Below are 20,542 nucleotides of genomic sequence, written 5' to 3'. Positions count from 1 at the left end.
TACCTCCAAAGAAAAGTACCAAAATTTGCTCTGTAACACATAGTGTCAGGGACTTATGTACATCCATTTAGTTCTTTTTATTTCTGGGCAATGACACCTGCTGCTTGAGGCCTTTCTGGACTGCAAATTGGGTGAGACTTCCTTTATGAGAAAAAGAGACTTTTCACGGACATGCCTGTCTCCAACTTTTGGGCAGGCCCTACGTAACTCCAGTGTACTCTGTGAATCTAAACTTCTGAGACTTAGATCCTTTAAAAAATACTTTGGATTTTTTTTTCTCTATCACGAATAGCCAAGGTAAGGCAGAGCTGCAGAGCTGCCAAACATAGACTCTTAGATTCTTCTTTCTTTGCCTCCCTCCCCTACTCCAAAACACCAGTGCCTTTTTTCCCCATTTATCATTTCATCTGAGAGTTCACAGTAATGTTCTCATACTATAACTACAGAGTCTCTATGGAATTTTCCATTCTTCATGCAAGCTTCCAATTTGAGAAAAGGCAAAGTATATTCTACTTAACTGGGACATAAATTTAAACTAAGGTTTTGAGATTTGATGGTGAACATGAACACTACAACATGACATATTTAATCCATGTTGACTTTATCCTCAATTACAGTGAATTAAGATGTATCACTATGTTACAAAGTAAACAGCTTTTAATTGAATTTGTTTACAACAATATATATAAATATATTGCACATGTACAATATGATATATATTGTGGAGGAGTAAAACATGGTAGCACTGAAAGATATACCAGAAGACCAGTTAACTTCACATTAAAAAGATGATGTTTTGCCTAAAAACATCAGTTAACTCATGTCAAAATAGCACACTGCTGCTTCACTCCCTATGTTGGCTTAACATTTGTTGATTTAAAGCCTACAAAGTTTCATCTAAAAAAAATCCCTTCTCTGTTTACTACTTAGTAGCTTTTAAATGGAATTTCTTAAGATTTAAAGGTGTCATGCTTATATTCATGGCAACATTCTTTAGGAAGTACTGTTAATTTTTATTTAGTCATCTGTTAATGGGAATTTGGGTTTTTTCCACCTTGTGTCTATTATGTATAGTGCTCCTATGAGCATTCATCTACAAGTTTTTGTTTGAACACATGTTTTCAAATCTAGGAGTGAAACTGCTGGGTCCTATGGACATTTTATGTTTAATATATTGAATAACTGCAAACTGCTTTTCAGAGTTGAAATATGGTCCACTAAGCAGCATTACCCCATAAAACAAACAGTTTCCGTTTCTATGAATAGCAGGAATATTCCACTCTTTTAAATATTCGATCTAATGGTGATTTTTATAATTTCCTCTGTCAAGCTCAAGAATTTTCAACCCCATTAAATAACAGTTCATGTTTTAAAGCTTACTGCTTTCTACTCCAGAAGGACGTGTAAAGCTAAATGTTAGGACATGTTATGATTTCCACAATCCCATTTTCACTCAAGGTACTTGTTGGCATACCAATTCACTCTGTCACTATATGAGTTAATGTTATTTTCATAACTTTCTTTCGTGGTGTTCAGCTTTCCCTTTGAAAACTCCCATTAACATTTCTTCTTGTTCTAAAATGAGTAGGCAGAAGTGTCAACTATCTGAGGAGGATGTGTTTGGCTGAACTAGAATTTTCCTCAATTCCTAATCCAAGAGATGTACTTTGAGAGAACTGTCATAATTCATAAAAAGATAAGGTTTAATGAAATTATCAGGTTGCCTAATATGTATTTCAGATGGTTGGGACAGTAATTCAGTAATAAATAAATTTTTGTTTTTATAAATACAGGCTAATCACTTATGAAGAGTGATTAGTTACAATAAAGTCTTTCATTTAATGAGTAATTATTTTGTGGAAAATGAAACTCTAAATGCTATCTGCACATCTATTTTTTATTCCTATTTAAGAGAAGAGATAGCAGAGGCATGGAGAGACATAACAACACTTTCCTAAGATTCCGCAACTATTAAGCTAAAAGAGCTAGGATTTGAACCCATACTTTCTGAATGTGGCTTCCAACCTCTTAGCCAAACTTCTGAACTTCTATTAGAGCCTAATATGGCAAGTCAATATTTTTATGGGTGATAGAACTTTGCATATGCACTCAGTTACTGCTGGTGGAATAAATATACAAGAAGATGCATAGGGGTGTCTGGGTGGCTCAGTCAGTTAAGTGGCTGCCTTTGGCTCAGGTCATGATCCCAGAATCCCGGGATCGAAAAGCCTGCTATCCAATTACTCCCACTGGTGTTCCCTCTCTCGCTGTGTCACTTGCTGTCAAATGAATAAATAAAATCTTGAAAAAAAAAAGAAGCTGCATAAATAAATAAATGGAAGTATTAACAAATGAATTTTTGGTAGCATATAACATAACTGGTATATTCTCATGCAAAAAAATTAATTTTTGGAAAGAGATTTCCTATTGTGGCTTGACACATTTTTAGAATATCTTGAAACATGTAAATTCACATATTTAATTTTATCATTAACTTGGGACAGAGAAAAAAAACACTGGGTTGCATGGAACCAGACCATCTATCTGTTATTGGCAGTCACATTATTTTGAATGACACTACCAAGTGTTAGTAGGACACTGATTTATCTTTTTTCAAGTTAATGAGTTAAAGAAAAGGCAGTTTGAGAGAAATATATATAGAAAAGCATACATGTACATACTTTTTATTTTATTTCATATTCAGACATGATATGTTTGCTAAAAATTATACATATGAGTCTTTAAACTCCAGTGTACCCCTGTGTGTATCTGTTTAGTATATGGGCAGATTGGTTGATTTCCCTCAAAGCAACCACTTCCAGTTCATGCCAACAAATCTGTCTGCTACTAAAAGGCACCATCAACATTCTGTTTCCTAAAATAATTTCTTAGCAAAATTTTAAACTCATTCTCTTATTTGTTGTTATTCAATCAACAATGATTATGGCCAAGATAGCTGAAATTATCAGCAATTCTATTTGTCTTACTAATGGTGGTACCTTACAGTGTCCTTCTGGACTTATTTTCTGAGACTTAGAAGAATAGAAGATAACTGTGGGCATCTTGTTTCTGTGTGTGTGTGTGTGTGTGTGTGTGTGAATGCATGCACATATGCATGTACATGACTTTGGAGCTTCTAAATAGCTAGGGGGAAAAAACACCTTTACTGTTTAGAGGATTTGCAATATCATTCACAGTTCTTTAGCTAGAAGAACTTTTCGCTGAACATGTAGAATTCCTTTTCTTATTTCATGTATAAGTTGAGTAAAAAAAACAGACTAAATAAAATATCTTTTAAAAAATTCTTCAACTAAGGGGAAAAGTTTTGATAAGATGTTTAGCAACAACAACTAAACCACACTGTCAAGAACTGAGGATCTTTAGACGTTCTCAAGGTTTATAAGCATCATATAGTTGCAAGAGTATGCAGAAGTAAATGTACTAAAAGATCAAATGCTATCAAAATCCTTTGGCATGGATATCCACTTCTGGTCAAGTTGGAGTAACAGGGACCGGATTTAACCTCTTCAGCAAAAACTGAAGAAAATGGACAAAACGTATGAAATCATGGTTTTGAAGACATTAGATACTTGGTAATAAAAACTACTGATCTCTGAGAAATTGGCAACAAATGAGGTGACCCCATAATTGCTGCCACTTATTGTCTAGAGAGTGTTCCAGGCTACAACAAAGGATAAAGAAACCCTCACAAAGCTAGGAGGTCTCTTCAAGTTCATGAGATGAAGCTGGGACTTCCAGGAGGCCCAAATGGCTAGAGTTTACAGGGCAGAGTATCAAACAGGAGAAAGATACACAGAGAGAGAACATTGGAGACCCCAAAAGAGCTCCCTTCCAGGCTTCAGCTGGTCCTGATCAGCTTTTATATGTGAGCAAACTACACATAATAAGGGAGAAAACTATGCAAAAAGATGAAAAGTAACAGCCACCAAAGCTTACAACAGCTGGGAATAGTGTCTGTTCCTGCCAGCCACTGTGGAAAATCTCATCATTCACAGGGCATCAGAGAGCATACTCAGAAGGGTTTTGCCTCAGTAGCAGAGCAAAATTAGCCCTAGACTGATGTTGTTCTCCTTAAAACTCACAAAGTCTAGAAGAGAGATGCTCAAAAGATCAAATTGCTTCCAAGTAAATTAACTGTGTCTCAGAACAAAGGTCAAGAATATTTATTGGCACAAAAACACCAGCACTCAACATGTTAAAATTCACAACATCCAGAATCCAGTCAAAATGTCCATTTGTCCAAAGAAGCAGGAAAAAAGACCCATAATGAAGAGAAAACTTAATTGAAAATGACCCAAAACAGATACAGATGGTAGCATTAGTAGACAAGGATGTTATACCAGTTGTTATAATTGTATTCCATATTTTCCAAAAGGTAGAGGAAAGATTCACAAATTGAGTAGAGACATGAAAGATTTAAAAAGACTCAAGTCACACTTCAACAAGGTGTTGAATCATACAAAACAGTGTCTGGGGTTAAAAATATACACTAGATGGGATTAACCACAGATTAGGTAATGCAAAAGATTAGATTGGTCAATTTGACAATACAAATCATATAATATGATTTACACAGAAAAAAAGACTGAAAATAAAAAGAACACAACATAAAAACAATGCCTTAAAAATTCTAAATTTGAAGAAAACTAAAAACCCATAATTCAAAGAAGCTTAACAGATCTCAAGAATAAGAAACATGAAGGAAATTATACCAAGGCACATCATAAACCAATTGCTGGATTTCCAAAAGCACTCCCTAATAAGCCTTCTATATGTTAATCTCCAACTCAAAGGGGGCCTCCCAAAGATGCTGACTTGAAATATGTACCAAAATCCATATCAAAACAGCTACTCTCTGAGGAGTAGAATGGAAGAGTACATATACTTCTGCATTGCTTTATTATTTTTATAGTGAGTATATATATATTTTTAAATAATAAAAACAGGTTAAAATGTACCTTGTATAGGTTGTCTCTGGAAAAGGCAAGAGGTTTAACATCTCCTCAAGTACACCCTAATGGCATGTATTTTTGAGATCTCATAATGCTGTATTAGCCCCAAATTCACTTTAGTGTTATTACAAAATGTATTTTCTATATGATGGCAGATTGAAAAGCCATGGATTTCCTCTATCTTCAATGCCAATGCTCATGTATATACAAGTTTGATGGATATATACATAATTATATAAGATTTTAAGATTATTCATATTATATGTTCATATAGCTTACCTATATGTATGTGCTTACATGCTTACTTTTTTAATTCATAAGATACTTTTGCTATGCAAGAAATTATATGAGAATAGAGAACTGTAAAGTTGAATATGATGCTGCTTTTATGAATCCTGCATTTTGAAATGTCTGAAATTAAATTGTTTTACTTTGTTTTCATCTGTCTTAATCAGTATTTTATGGCATTAAAAATTGGCTACAACACAAATCTGCTTGATTTAAAATTAATACATGGACAATTTGAGCTAAGAATTCACCAAAATATTTTATACTTGGTGTAATAAACTCAACATTTCTTGTACCTTAACTATATATTTTATTACCTAAGTTATAGCTTCCAAAATCTAATTTATCTTAATCTGTATACTCAAAAGACACAGCAAGTTGAAATTAAACTGTATACTGTTTATAATCCACATGTTGCATTTCCATTAACATAAACCATAAAAAAGTCAGTAAATACCACCAATTAACTCTGCATTGTTTTGGCCTCTGGATGATCTCAAAAGGCATTCTGTCAACAGAATATGTAGAAATCTCACTACATCACCACAATTGTCTCTAGGGAAACAAAACTGTAATTCTGTCATGACGGATATTTCCAGCAACTTCATTATTTCTAAGTATACCACAAATTCTCCTGGACAGGATTCAACATAAAGCAAAAACACACACTGCTACAAAGCCACAGGACATCATGTTATAAGATTATTGCCTGTATCACAGACTTAACTATATTTCTCAGTTCATCAGCGAAACCAGTTAGATCTAGACTAACTCTCACCCTGACACAGAGTCAACAGCACAGGCTCCCAACATGGTCATTCTGATGATGTTCTAGTACGTGTAGTGATGACAACAAAAGTCGGGAATTGTAAATTTCCTTCATCCTTTACAACTTGAACTTAAAGAAGTTAAACAACTGTGATACTGTAGTGAAGATAAAGACAGTGTGAAAAAAGAGATAGTAAAATCTTACCTTCAGATACCATTTGTATTTGGCATGTTCCCAGTTCTCAGGAATTTGTGTCTTTTTGAGAAACTGTTCAGTTTCAGTTAGCCATTGATTAAGTATCTTCATATCATAATGAAACCGCCGCCATTTTTCCACAGATCTGTCAAATCGCCTAGAGGTGAAAAACATGGATTGAAAAAGTAAATGGATTATACAAATTACATGGACATAGCATATATGTTATATATTATATGGGTAAGGATATTATTTTGATAGTTTCTCACATTTGTAGATTTCAATTTCAGTTAACAGAAATAAATGATATTGAATAAAAAGGATGAGTTTTAAAGAGGCTGTAGTTTTCATTCACATTTCTTGACTGAAACAAAAATAAAAACAATTGTGGAGTATTAACATTTTCTTCCCTATGAGCATATTTGATTTTTTAAAAATTCAGAAATTTAAAAAACATATTAGCACCTAAGAAATTAAGCATTTCAAAGCTAGATATTCAATAACAACATATTTTTTTGGATAAAAATCTAATTATCTGCACTGGATGTTAAATATAAACAGTAAATCATTAAATTCTACTTCTGAAAACAGTATTACCCTATATATTAACTAAATATAATTTAAATAAAAACTTGAAGCAAATAAAAACAAATTATTTCATGAAGCCTATCAATTTCTTTATTACTTTTAATTCATAAGAGTTTATTTATTAAAGTTCTCAAGCATCCAGGATGACAGATGTAACCAACTAACTGATATACTAGTTAGGTGGTGATTATTGTCTTCCTTAAATCTTCTTGTTTTACTGTATCTGGTGATATTTTTAACTGGAATGCTGAAGGAACTCAGTGCAAGGTACTGTGTTAATATCACACATGGGAAGAATATTAAGAAGGAGGTACTTGGTTATGCTCTGGTCACAGAAGTGACAGAGGCAGAAATGAGCCAGGGTTGTATGTTGACCTTAAGACAGTTGCACTAAGAATCACCAATTAAATCAGTATCTTTGCAGGTGGGATCTTGACACTACTATTTTTAAAAGCATCCATGTGATTTTAACATATTTTCAAGGTGAAAAACACTGTAAGTTTTACATGCTTTTTTAATTTTTTTAAAAAAATTTTATTAGCATATAATGTATTTTTAGCCCCGGGGTACAGGTATGTGACTCGCCAGGTTTACACTTCACAGCATTCACCATAGTACATACCTTCCCCAATGTCTATAACCCAACCATAAGTTTTACAGTCTTAAGGGGGTTATGAACTACTGGGTCTCCTGAGGCCTGTCCAAACAGGTATTTTCTAGCATTAAACCAAAAACCATCCTGAGAATTCCTGGCTGTGGGGCCACCTCAGAGTCCAGGAGCCTGTAGGAGTTCTCTAAGATGTAGTGGGTTATAGTTTTGAATATCTCAACATTTTTTTCAGATTTCTACCTCCATTTAGGAAATTAAGATAATCTTAGAACTTAAATAATGCCCCAACTCCCTATTGTTTCAATAGGAAAAGAATGAAATTAACATTTCTTTAATAGTCACTATGAGCCAGGCACTGGGCTCCATGTTTTTACTTATATCAGGTACTCTTAAAACACCCCCTTCAACATAACAATTATTATTCCCATTTTCCACTGAAGAAAAGTGAGAGTCTGAGCAGTCTGTCTAGGTAAATGTAAAGAGGAATAAAATGAGAAAAAGGGAATTCCCAGATCTCTCTGGCTTGAATGGTGACTTTCATGGTATTCCATGCTCTTTGATAGGATTTCTTTTTCTTCAATATGAAGTCTTACTAGCTAAGTAATTCAAAGAAATAGTTGCCAGGATTTTGTCTTCTTTATCATCTCCCAAATAATGAATCTACATCTACAGTGCATTTTATCAGATATCACACTTGATTATTAACTGTATTTCTTTCTTTTTTAAAGGTTTACTTATTTATTTGAGGGAGGAGGGACAAAAGGAGGAGGAGAGAGAAACTTAAGCAGCCTCTGCACTGAGCATGGAGCCCAACATGGGGCTCAATCTCACGACCCTACGATCAGGGCCCTGAGATCACAACCTGAGCCAAAACTAAGAGTCAGACATCTAACCAACTGGGCTACCCGGGCACTCGAACTATATTTCTTACTTCAAAAATACCTAAAACAGTATTTTGGTAGCATTAAAAAAGGCAGCAAATGGTAGTGAAAAGGGGTAGACTTAAACTAGAGATAGTTTAAAAGTAAGAATTCAGCCTTTAATATTTATGGACATTCTTGGGTTGATCAAATGTGATATAACCATCAGCTACAAAATGATCTTGGAAGTATTCTGTGTGGTGTAATGATAATTTTGTTTCCATATATTTTCAGCACTATATAATACACAATAAATGACTTAAGATACATCTTAAGAGTTTAATCTCTATTTTTTTAAGATTTTATTTATTTGAGAGCGATGAGGAGGAGGAGAGGGAGAGGGACAAGCAGACTCCTTGCTGAGTCCAGAGCCCAACATGGGGCTTGATCACTATACCCTGAGATCATGACCTGAGCCAAAGTCAAGAGTTGGATGCTTAACCAACTAAGCCACTCAGGTGCCCCAAGAATTTATCCCCTTTAAAAGAAAATTGTACACTGCATGTCTCATAGTGACTCACATCAATGGAGCCAAAATTTTTGTTAAATGAGAACTTAAAAAATGATGAGGCATAGTTGGTATTTTTCCATCTTGGTGAGACTAGAATTGATTTCAATTTTCTTTATATTTTTCTATGTTGTTAAGTTTTTCTACAATGTGCATTTCATACTTTGATATTCAGAGAAAATACAGTAACTTCAAAATAATTTTAAAAGGCAGTTTCACGGGGCACCTGGGTGGCTCAGTGGGTTGGGCCTCTGCCTTCAGCTCGGGTCGTGATTCCAGGGTCCTGGGATCGAGCCCCGCGTCGGGCTCTCTGCTCGGCAGGGAGCCTGCTTCCCTTCCTCTTACTCTGCCTGCCTCTCTTCCTACTTGTGATCTCTGTCTGTCAAACAAATAAATAAAATCTTAAAAAAAAAAGGCAGTTTCATACGTTAATGACTACTACCTCCACCTCTCTTCCTGCTACCACAGTTTGAGAAATAGGCAGAAGATAACCAGAACACAGAGGAGCTGACATTTGGTCACAATTTACCATTCCTTCACCTTTGTAGCAGTCATCAGTCTCTTTCTTACTTTGCTTTTCTTTTCCCTGATCCAATCACCAGAATTATCCTCTTGCCAATTCTTTTCAGCTACTGGCAGGTGGCTGTTTTTCCAACATTTGTACTGTAAATGCCAACTCTTCATTCCAGGCTGCTGCACAGATGTGTCCCTCCACCATTCAGAGCACTGGCAATTACCACCTTCCACTAGATTCCACAAAGCCTCCTCCCCCAACAATCCCTGCTCCTCTTCACAGATTACCTTTTCTCTAAATTCCCCCAAAGAAGAAAACCGTAAGGGCCCCTACAATTGATCATGGCATCCCTAGCTCTGCAAGACAGCCAGAGGTAGGATGAGAAGGGAAATACAATATAGGCCTAGGCTCTCTTTTTTCCATCCTTGTTCCAGGCCCACAAAAGTGAGACAGGATGGATTTGTCAGCCACATAGGACATGGTTCCCCATGCCCTGCTACTGCCTCAGGGCTGTGTGTCTTGGCACATTAACTCCATATTCTTGAAATGCCTTCTTGCTCTCTTTCTTCCTTTTTCCCAACTCCTGCAATGCAAACTTTTGCTTTGGTCTGAACTACTTACACTGTGCCTTTGTAAAATATATAATTCGAAAGCATTCATTATAGCTTGCAACTGCCAGAAGTTTGAACACTATAAAGTTGATTTAATTTCATTATTAAAATTAATGTTAAAATGAGTAATTCTATTCAAACAAAATATTAAAGTATAAAAGTATGTACTTTACACGTGATGGCGTTTAATGTGAGTAATAATATTTTAAACTCCATTTCAAGCATCACATAAAATTTTAAAATATACTTTTCAGAATTTTAATATGCATTATTAACAGCAAAGTCTAAATCTACTCTTGAACTTACTATGTAAAATTTTATTTTTTATCATAACTGCTTTTAAAGTTAGACTCTTTCCCAGCAAAGAAAATTCTGAATGAATAGGTATAAATTTTGCTAGTTTTACAATGTTACATTTATAAGTTTAATCTCTAACCAGTTACTAAGCTCCCTAAACTCCTCTCCTCTCACTCCATTAACTGGACTGTCCAGGATTGAGAAAAAGGAAGCAAGACCTAGAAATACATAGAGATATTAAAAATACCATTCAGGAAAATAAATATAAGTTTTACCTTCTATGGTATTACTAGGGGAAAGATGCTTTTTTTCCCTGGCAGTAAGAGGAAATGTAAAACCAACTAAATAAAGGACAAAAATGTCAGTATAAACATATGGATAATAAATCAAGTGATTTTAAAATTTTGCAAATATTAGAATTCTCATTCACTATGCAAGCAGTATTTAAAATTACACTGCTGCTTCATTTATGTGCGGAATAACTTACTTCCTGCTGTTCTAAATCAAGTTAGTCAGATTATTCTCAAGCATAAATTACATTTACAGAGTAATTTAGGTACTTTGGGACATACTTTAACACTTTCAGGTCATTAAGATGGTGCTCAATTCTGTGAAATAGATTTAAATAAATAATAACCTAGTAGCCATCTGACACATCCATTGTGGCTTTATACTTAAGTTGGCTAACTCAGCATTAGGTTGTTGATTATTTCTTCCTACATATTTCATCTTTGATGAGGTGAGTGGGCGGTACCTTGGCTAAAGCTTCATGATCTAAACTATAGGTGTTGATAAATAAAGTCAAATTAGTTCTTTGTCCCAAATCATAGTACCTTATTGTTCCCTACCTACCTTCTTTCCCACTTTCCCAATAATATAATTTTGTAGTAAGACCTAAGTATGCTATAAGTTATGAAGGTTTTTTTTTTTTTTTTAACAGAACCTGACCCACTCTGAGGAGTTCTCTCATGGCTCCAATTCTGCCCACCTCTCTTATGCCCTTTTTATTTTTCTCTCCTAAAGCACTGCCCCAGATTTCTAGGCTAAAGCATGTCTTCTGATGTTTATTTTTTTTATACTGGACTCAGATCCACATGTATAATTGACTGTCTCACTCCAAACACTCAATGGATATAGGTTTCTCCTTGAACCCATGACTTCATCTTTTCAAGCAGAGAGAACACACTGGTCATACTGTCCAGGTTGGAATTCTAGATTCATCATTTACTGTGGTGGCCTTGGACCAGTAAGTGACCTCTCTGAAAAGTAAGTATGAAAGAAGTACCTATCTCCTCCTAAAGGTTAATTGTGTGGGTGAAATGAAAGTATTTAAATTTCTAAGAAAAGTATCTGGCAATGTTCAACACAGAGTTGTAGTAGTTGTTGGTGCAATTGTTCTACCTCTATTTGGTTTAGGTTTTCAAATGCAAATCTAATCACCAATATAGAATCTACGACATGTCAGTGTCTCTTCAGTAGGGATAAATCATTAGCAAGTTTATGGAAGTTGAATCATTACTCTAGCATAGAATCAATGGGGGGCAATGTCTGATACTACCCACACTATACGTATTTTTTAAACACATTTTATTGTGAAACAATGCAGATAAGGATACACAAAATCCCATGTTATCATCACCCAAGCCAAGAAATTTTTTAAAAAAAATTTCCAGTAGCTAGAACACCTCCTGAACGCCCTCTCGATCACTCAATCACTCCTGTCTCCTGCCCCCACAATATAACCTCCCTCCCAACTTCCACGATAATCATTCCTTTAGAGCTTTGTAATTTATGTAATAGAACTATGCCTCCCAAACACTGGAATTTGGTTTATATACTCTTTTGAACATTTTTACAAATGCAAACATATAATATGTATTATTTTGTGTATGTTGATTAGCTCAATATTGTGCTTTTATTTTGCCTTTTACCCCTTGAAGTTATATTTTTAAGATTTTTATTAAAATGTTTAAATTTATCAGTTAAAAATGTTTCTCAGGGTGCCTGGCTGGTTCAGGTGATTGAACATCCAACTCTTGATTTCAGGTCAGGTCATGATCTCAGCATCCTGGGATAGAGCCTGGAATCAGGCTCCAGGCTTAATGGGGAGTCTGCTTGGGGATTTCTCTCTCCCTCTCTCTCTATAATAAATAAATAAATAAATCTTTTAAAAGTGGTTTATTTTTCATTATTGTATAATATTCTTCGGTATACTTTTAAAAAACTGTTGATAAATATTTAGATTATTTCTAGTTTGAAGCTATTACACTGCTGCTATGAACATTCCTATACCTATCTCCTGGGATATGTGCAGAAGCATTTCTGTGGAGTATATACCTAGGAATGAAACTGAAGAGACACAGGTTATGTACATCTTTAATATGACAAAATACTTTTGTATGGTTTTCACTCCTAGCTTAGTAACATGTGAAAGTGTATAGGCCTCTTTATAATTTATAGTCTAAGTAGCAGTGTATTAGAATTCTAACAGCCTCATATTCTCACCACCACAAGGTACTGTTAGACTGTTAAATTTCAACTAGTTTTCAATTAATTTTCAATTTATTGAAATTTTAATTAAATTTCAGGCCACATCTAGCAATATTTTAATTTTAATTTGCAAGTCCCTGGCTTCTAATGGGGCTGGCATATTCCTTCTATGTTTATTGGCCATTTGGAGTACTCAGTTTGTGAAAATGGCAAAAGTTTTAGTATAATGTGAAACATTAAATATATTTGTTATATACTATAAAGTGATCATCCCATAAACACCAACCAGACCAAGATAAAAAACAATTGTCAGCAGTCCACAAGCCTTCTTTGTGCCCTTCCTCACTTTTTAAGAACTCCTCTGTTTCCTATCATTGTTCTTTCTTAAACACTTGGGGGAAATCTTTGTAATTATGGATGCATACACTTCTTCAGTTATATGTGTCTTCCAAATTATCTCCTCCCACTCTGTGGCTTTCAGTTTTACTTTTTCAATGTTGACTTCTGATGCACAGAAGTTATTAATATAGAATATAGTTGATTGTATTATTTTTACTTATGATTAGTCCTTTATACATGCATTTAAGAAATATTCCTCCAACATTCATTAACATATTATCTTTTGTTATAAGATCTTATTAATTTGCTTTTTTCCAGAGGAGCAAGATGGTGGAGGAGTAGGGAACCTAAATTTCCTCTGGTGCCAGGAATTCAGCTAGATAGGTATCAAATCATTCTGAACACCTACAAACTCAACAAGAGATAGAAGAAAAGAGCAACAATTATAGGAACAGAAAATTGACAGCTTTCTGGAAGGTAGGACATGTGGAGAAGTCAATCCAAGGTAATATATGGGAAGATAGACCATGGGGAGAAGGGCCAGCTCCCAGCAAGCGGTAGAGCAGCAGAACACAAAATTGCAACTTTTAGAAGTCTTTTCCACTGAGGGACATCACTCTAGAGGCTAAGCAGGGAGTTGAGCCATCACTGGGTCAGTGTGGTCTCAGGATGCATGGAGTCACAGAAAGACCAGGGGTGTCTGAGTGTGGCAAAGCTTCCAGGTATCAGAGTGGGAAGGCCAGCTACAGAGAGGGAGCCAAGGAGGGGGCTCTCACCTTGCGATTACCTTAAACCATGATCTGACGCACAATTGGACCACTGCTCTTCAAGCAGGGACCCCACAAACTGCAGATATGGGAAGACCCCCCCTCCTTCTTCCTCCAGGAGGAGTGGCATAGGAGTGTGCTGCAGAATACGCTGGGTTTGGAGACACCAAACAGGGCCACACACCAGAGATAGAAATGCCTGGTCACAGGCCAGGTGAGCTCAGACTGTGGCCAGAGACCACGGAGACAGGAGGGACTGACTGCTTTTCTCTGAGGGTGCACTGAGGGGTAGGGCCCCAAACTCTTGGATGCTACAGGACCAGAGATTGGGAGGCCACCATCTTCACTCTCCTCCTCCAAGGCTGTACAGAAAGTGTTCTGGGAACAATAGCTACTGAAAGCAAACTGGAGTAGATTGCTTAGCCTGGCCCCTGGCAAAGGCAGTTCAATTCCACCTCAGGCAAAGACATTTTGAGAATCATAGGCAACAGACCCCATCCCCAGAAATCACCAAGAACATACAGCCAAACAAAGTTTACTAATCAATGAGAACTGGAAAACACCAGTGCACATAGAATTTATGGCTTTTTTTCCCATGGCTCTTTAGTCTTTCAAAGGTAATTTTTTAAAATTTTTATTTTTTCTTTTTCTATTTTTCTTTTTTTCTGAATTTTTCCTCTTTCCTATTTTAACCTATTTTAACTCTTATCAATACCTTTCAAAAAATCATTTTTAATCTTCATTTTTATAGTCAGATTCTATCTCTTCACTGTATTTAAACTTATTTTTTTATATGCATATAAATTTTTTTTCTTTAAAATTTTGGGATACAGTTTCTTCTAATAGACCAAAATATACCCTAAATCTAGCATATGGCTTTGTTCTAGTCTCCAGCCTGATCAACTTCTTTCCTTTTTTTTTTCAACCAACTTATCTCATGTTATCAATTCCTTTTTTAAAAATCTTCTTTTTAAATTTTCATCTTTACATCCCTCCATCATGTTCATATACATATATATATATATATATATATATATAACACACACACACACACACACACACACACACACATATATATATATATATATACACATTTTTTTTCTTTCTTTAAAATTTTGGGAGGCATTTTTTTCTAGTTTCTTCTAACAGACCAAAATACACCCAAAATCAAGTGTGTGGCTATCTTCTATTCACCAGCCAAATAACTTTTTTTTCCTCTTTTTTCCTTTCTTCTACCCCTTCTCCCTCCAATTTGGGTTTCTTCTTATTTGATTAGTGTATATTTTTCTGGGGTCACTGTTACCCTTTTACCATTTTGTTCTCTCATTCATCTATTCTTCTTTGGACAAAATGAGTGTCCAAAAGAAGCTTACTCTAAAATTAAGAGAAAAGTGCCCAATGCACACGAAATAGATGGCCTGACTATTGGGAGTGTCCAAAAGAAGCTTACTCTAAAATTAAGAGAAAAGTGCCCAATGCACATGAAATAAATGGCCTGACTATTGGGAGTGTCCGAAAGAAGCTTACTCTAAAATTAAGAGAAAAGTTCTTTGGACAAAATGAGAAGGTGGAGAAACTCACCCGCTGAAAAAGAATAAGAGGCAGTACCAACAGCTGGGGACCTAATCAATACAGACATTAGAAAAATGTCAGAACTAGAGTTCAGAATGATGATTATAAAGATACTAACTAAACTTGAAAAAAACAGAAGATATTAGAGAGACACTTTCTGGACAAATAAAATCCCTTTCTGGAGAAATAAAAGAACTAAAATCTAACCAAATTGAAATTTTAAAAATCTATTAATGAGGTACAATAAAAAATTGAGGCTTTTACTACTAGGATAAATGAGGCAGAAGAGAGAATTAGTGATGTAGAAGACCAAATGACAGAGAATAAAGAAGCTGAGAAAAAGAGAAATAAACAACTACTGTACCACGAGGGGAGATTTCAAGAGATAAGTGATACCATAAGATGAAACAATATTAGAATAATTGGGATTCCAGAAGAAGAAGAGAGAGGGGGCCTAAGGTATATTGGAGCAAATTATAGAAGAGAATTTCCATAACTTGGCAAAGGGAACAACCATCAAAATCCAATAAAAATCAATAAAAATAGGTCAACATGCTGTCATATAATAGTTAAAGTTACAAGTCTCAGTGACAAAGAGAAAATCCTAAAAGCAGCTCTGGACAAGAGGTCTGTAACATACAATGGTAGAAATATTAGATTGGCAGCAGACCTATCCACAGGGATCTGGCAGAATAGAAAGGGCTGGCATGATATATTCAGAGCACTAATGGAGAAAAATATGCAGCCAAGAATACTCTATCCATCTAGGCTGTCACTGAAAATAGAAAGAGAAATAAAAAGCTTCTAGGATAAACAAAAACTAAAAGAATTTGCAAACACCAAACAACCCTAAAGGAAATATTGAGAGGGGTCTTCTAAGCAAAGCGAGCTTAAAAGTATAAAAGTAACAGACCAGAAGGGAACAGAGACAATATACAGTAACAGTCACCTGACAAGTAATACTATGGCACTAAATTAATATCTTTCAATAGTTATCCTAAATTGAGAGCCTAAAAGTATAAAAGTAAGGAACAGAGACAATATACAGTAACAGTCACCTGACAAGTAATACTATGGCACTAAATATCTTTCAATAGTTATCCTAAATTTAAATTGGCTATAGGGTCCAATGAAAAGACACAGGGTATCAGAATGGATTAAAAAAAAAGACATATTGATATGCTGTCTGCAGAAACTCATCTTAGACCCAAAGACACGTCCAGATTTAAAATGAGGGGGTGGAAAACAATTTACCATGCCAATGAACACTAAAAGAAAGCTGGGGTGGCAATCCTTATATCAGACAAAGTATATTTTAAGCAAAGACTATAAAAAGAGATGAGGAAGGATGGTATATCATACTTAAAGTATCTGTCCAACAAGAAGATCTAACAATTTTATTTTCTTTTTTTAAGATTTTATTTATTTATTGGACAGACAGAGATCACAAGTAGGCACAGAGACAGGCAGAGAGAGAGGAGGAAGCAGGATCCCCGCTGAGCAGAAAGCCCAATGTGGGGCTCGATCCCAGGACCCTGGGATCATGACCTGAGCTGAAGGCAGAGCCTTTAACCCACTGAGCCACCCAGGCACCCCAGATCCAACAATTTTAAATACCTATGCCCCTAACATTGGAGCAGCCAATGACATAAACCAATTAATAATGAAATCAGAGAAACACATCAACAATAATACAAGAACAGTAGGGAACTTTAACACCCCCCTCACTGCAATGGACAGATCATCTAAGCAAAAGATCAACAAAGAAATAAGGGCTTTGAGTGACACACTGGATCAGATGGACATTACAGATATATTCAGACAATTCCATTCCAAAGCAAGAGAATACACATTCTTCTCTAGTGCACATGGAACATTCTTTAGAATAGATCACATCCTGGTTCACGAATCAGGTCTCAGCTGGTGCCAAAAGACTGGGATCATTCCCTGCATATTTTCAGACCACAATGCTCTGAATCTAGAACTCAATCACAAGAGGAAAGTTGGAAAGAAGTCAAATACATGGAGGCTAAAGATCATCTTATTAAAGAATGAATGGTCAATCAGGAAATTAAAGAATTTTAAAAATTCATGGATACAAATGAAAATGAAAACACAATTGTTGAAAATATTTGGGATGCAGCAAAGGCAGTCCTGAAAGAAAAGTATATAGCAATATAAGCCTTTCTCAAGAAACAAGAAAGGTCTCAAGTGCACAACCTAACCCTATACCTAAAGGAGCTAGAGAAAAAACAGCAAAGAAAGTCTAAACTTGGAGTGCCTGGGTGGCTCAGTGGGTTAAGCCTCTGCCTTCAGCTCAGGTCATGATCTTGGGCCCTGGAATTGAGCCCTGCATTGGGTTCTCTGGGGAGAACCTGCTTCTCCCTCTCTCTCTGCCTGCCTCTCTGCCTGCCTGTGACTTCTGTCAAATAAATAAATAAAATCTTAAAAAAAAAAGCCTAAACCCAGCAGGAGAAGAGAAATAATAAAGATCAGAGCTGAAATCAATGAAATAGAAACCAAACGAATAGTAGAACAAATCACAAAACTAAGAGCTGGTTCTTTGAATGAATTAATAGGATTGATAAAGCCCTGGCCAGACTTATCAAAAAGAAAAGAGAAAGGACCCAAATTAATAAAATCATAAATGAAAGAGGAGAGATCACAACCAATACCAAAGAAATACAATTATAAGAACATATCATGATAAACTATGTGCCAGCAAATTGGACAATCTGAAAGATATGGATGCATTGCTAGAGATGTGTAAACTACCAAAACTGAACCAGGAAGAAATAGAAAACCTGAACAGACCCATAACCAGTAAGGAAACTGAAGCAGTCATCAAAAAGCTCCCAACAAACAAGAGCCCAGGGCCAGATGGCTTCCCAGGGGACTTTTACCAAACATTTAAAGAAGAAATAATACCTTTTTTTCTGAAACTGTTCCAGAAAATAGAAATGGAAGGAAAACTTCCAAACAAAACTTCCAAACAAAAACAGACACATAGATCAATGGAACTAAGCAGACAGAACAGACATGGACCCTGAACTCTATGATCAACTAATCTTTGACAAAGCAGGGAAGAATGTCCAATGGACAAAAGACAGTCTGTTCAACAAATGGTGTTGGAAAAATCAGACAGTCACATGCAAAAGAATGAAACTGGCCCATTTCCTTACACCACACACAAAAATGGACTCAAAATGGATGAAGGACCTCAATGTGAGAAAGGAATCCATCAAAATCCTTGAGGAGAACACATGTAGCAACCTCTTTGACCTCAGTCACAGCAACTTCTTCTTAAAAATATCGCCAAAGGCAAGGGAAGCAAGGCCAAAAATGAACTATTGGGACTTCATCAAGATCAAAAGCTTTTGCACAGCAAGGGAACTAGTTAATGAAACCAAAAGACAACCGGCAGAATGGGAAAAGACACTTGCAAATGACATATCAGATAAAGGGCTAGTATCCAAAATCTGTAAAGAACTTATTAAACTCAACACCCAAATAATAAATAAGCCAATCAAGAAATGGGCAGAAGACATGAACAGACGTTTCTGCAAAGAAGACATCCAGATGGCCAACAGACACATGAAAAAGTGCTCCACATCACTTGGGATGAGGAAAATACAAATCAAAACCAGTGAGATACCTTCTCACACCAGTCAGAATGGCTAAAATTAACATATCAGGAAGTGTTGGTGAGGATGCAGAGAAAGGAGAACCCTCCTACACGGTTGAACCCTTCTACACTGGAATGTAAGGTGGTGTAGCCACTCAGGAAAACAGTATGGAGGTTTCTCAAAAAATTGAAAATGGAGCTACCCTACAACCTAGCAATTGTACTACTGGCTATTTACCCTAAAGATACAAATGTAGTGATCCGAAGGGGCACGTGGACCCGAATGTTTACAGCAGCCATGTCCACAATAGTCAAACTATAGAAAGAGCCTAGATGTCCATCAACAACTGAATAGATAAAGAAGATGTAGAATATATACAATGGATTACTAGGCATCCATCAAAAAAACCCTGAAATCTTGCCACTTGCAATTACGTGGATTAGAGGGTATTATGCTGAGCAAAATAAGCCAATCAGAGAAAGATAATTATCATATGGTCTCACTGATATGAGGAATCTGAGAAACAAGACAGAGCATCATAGGGGAAAGGAGGGGAAAATGAAACGATGAAACCAGAGAGGGAGACAAACCCAGAGAATCTAAATTTCAAGAAACAAACAGAGGATTGCTGGAGGGGAGGGAGGTGGGAGGGTTAGGGTGTCTGGGTGATGGACACTGGGGAGGGTATGTGCTGTGGTGAGTGCTGGGAATTATGTAAAACTGCTGAATCACAGACCTGTACCCCTGAAACAAATAATACATTATATGTTGATTTTTTAAAAAACTGCTCTTTTCCATTTCCACTTCAAGATATTGAATTATCTCAAAACTTCCATAACAATCCAATTCTGCTTTTATCTGGGCCTTTTGCTATATATTAGATTATCACCCCTCTAAAATGTCACTTAATTCTGTGGAGCCAACCTCCTCTGAAATAAGTTACTCCGTAAAACAAGTTTTCCCCACTCTGTAAAAAGCTCTATTAACATTCTACTATACATAATTAGATACTACATAATTAGAAGCTATTCAGGTTCTAATTATGTGTTTACAGAGCTGTCTTTGCTAATAGAATATGAGCCTCCTATAAAAAGAAATATACCTTATTTACCTTTGAATTTCTAGCACCAAACAATGTTCCTGGAATACAAGTGTTTAATATATATATATTTCTTAAGATTTTATTTATTTATTTATTTTAAATTTTTTATTTTTTATAAACATATATTTTTATCCCCAGGGGTACAGGTCTGTGAACCGCCTACACACTTCACAGCACTCACCAAAACACATACCCTCCCCAATGTCCATAACCCCACCCCCCGTTCTCCCACAAGTGTTTAATATATTTTTTAAATGAATGAATGGATAAAATAATTCTCAAGTAATTTTTTAAAATTTTTTTCCTTTTTATTTATTTGATTGAGAGACAAATCACAAGTAGGCAGAGAAGCAGACAGAGAGAGAGACAGGGA

General features: G+C 35.7%; 1 protein-coding gene across 7 annotated transcripts in view; it reads right to left on the bottom strand.

Annotated features, from left to right (window-relative positions):
- The window catches only part of DMD (dystrophin), a 1,990,807-nt gene that overhangs the window by 1,094,984 nt on the left and 875,281 nt on the right, over nt 1-20,542 (bottom strand). For all 7 annotated transcript variants that reach the window (XM_044235639.1, XM_044235638.1, XM_044235634.1 and 4 more), the window contains one exon: nt 6,235-6,382. In XM_044235639.1, coding sequence (XP_044091574.1) covers nt 6,235-6,382 — 148 coding nt within the window. The remainder of the gene's footprint in view (nt 1-6,234; nt 6,383-20,542) is intronic.

This window comes from Neovison vison, chromosome X (genome assembly GCF_020171115.1).
Source record: "Neovison vison isolate M4711 chromosome X, ASM_NN_V1, whole genome shotgun sequence".
NCBI classification, from domain to species: Eukaryota; Metazoa; Chordata; class Mammalia; order Carnivora; family Mustelidae; genus Neogale; species Neogale vison.
This window is presented reverse-complemented; position numbering and strand designations above follow the sequence as displayed.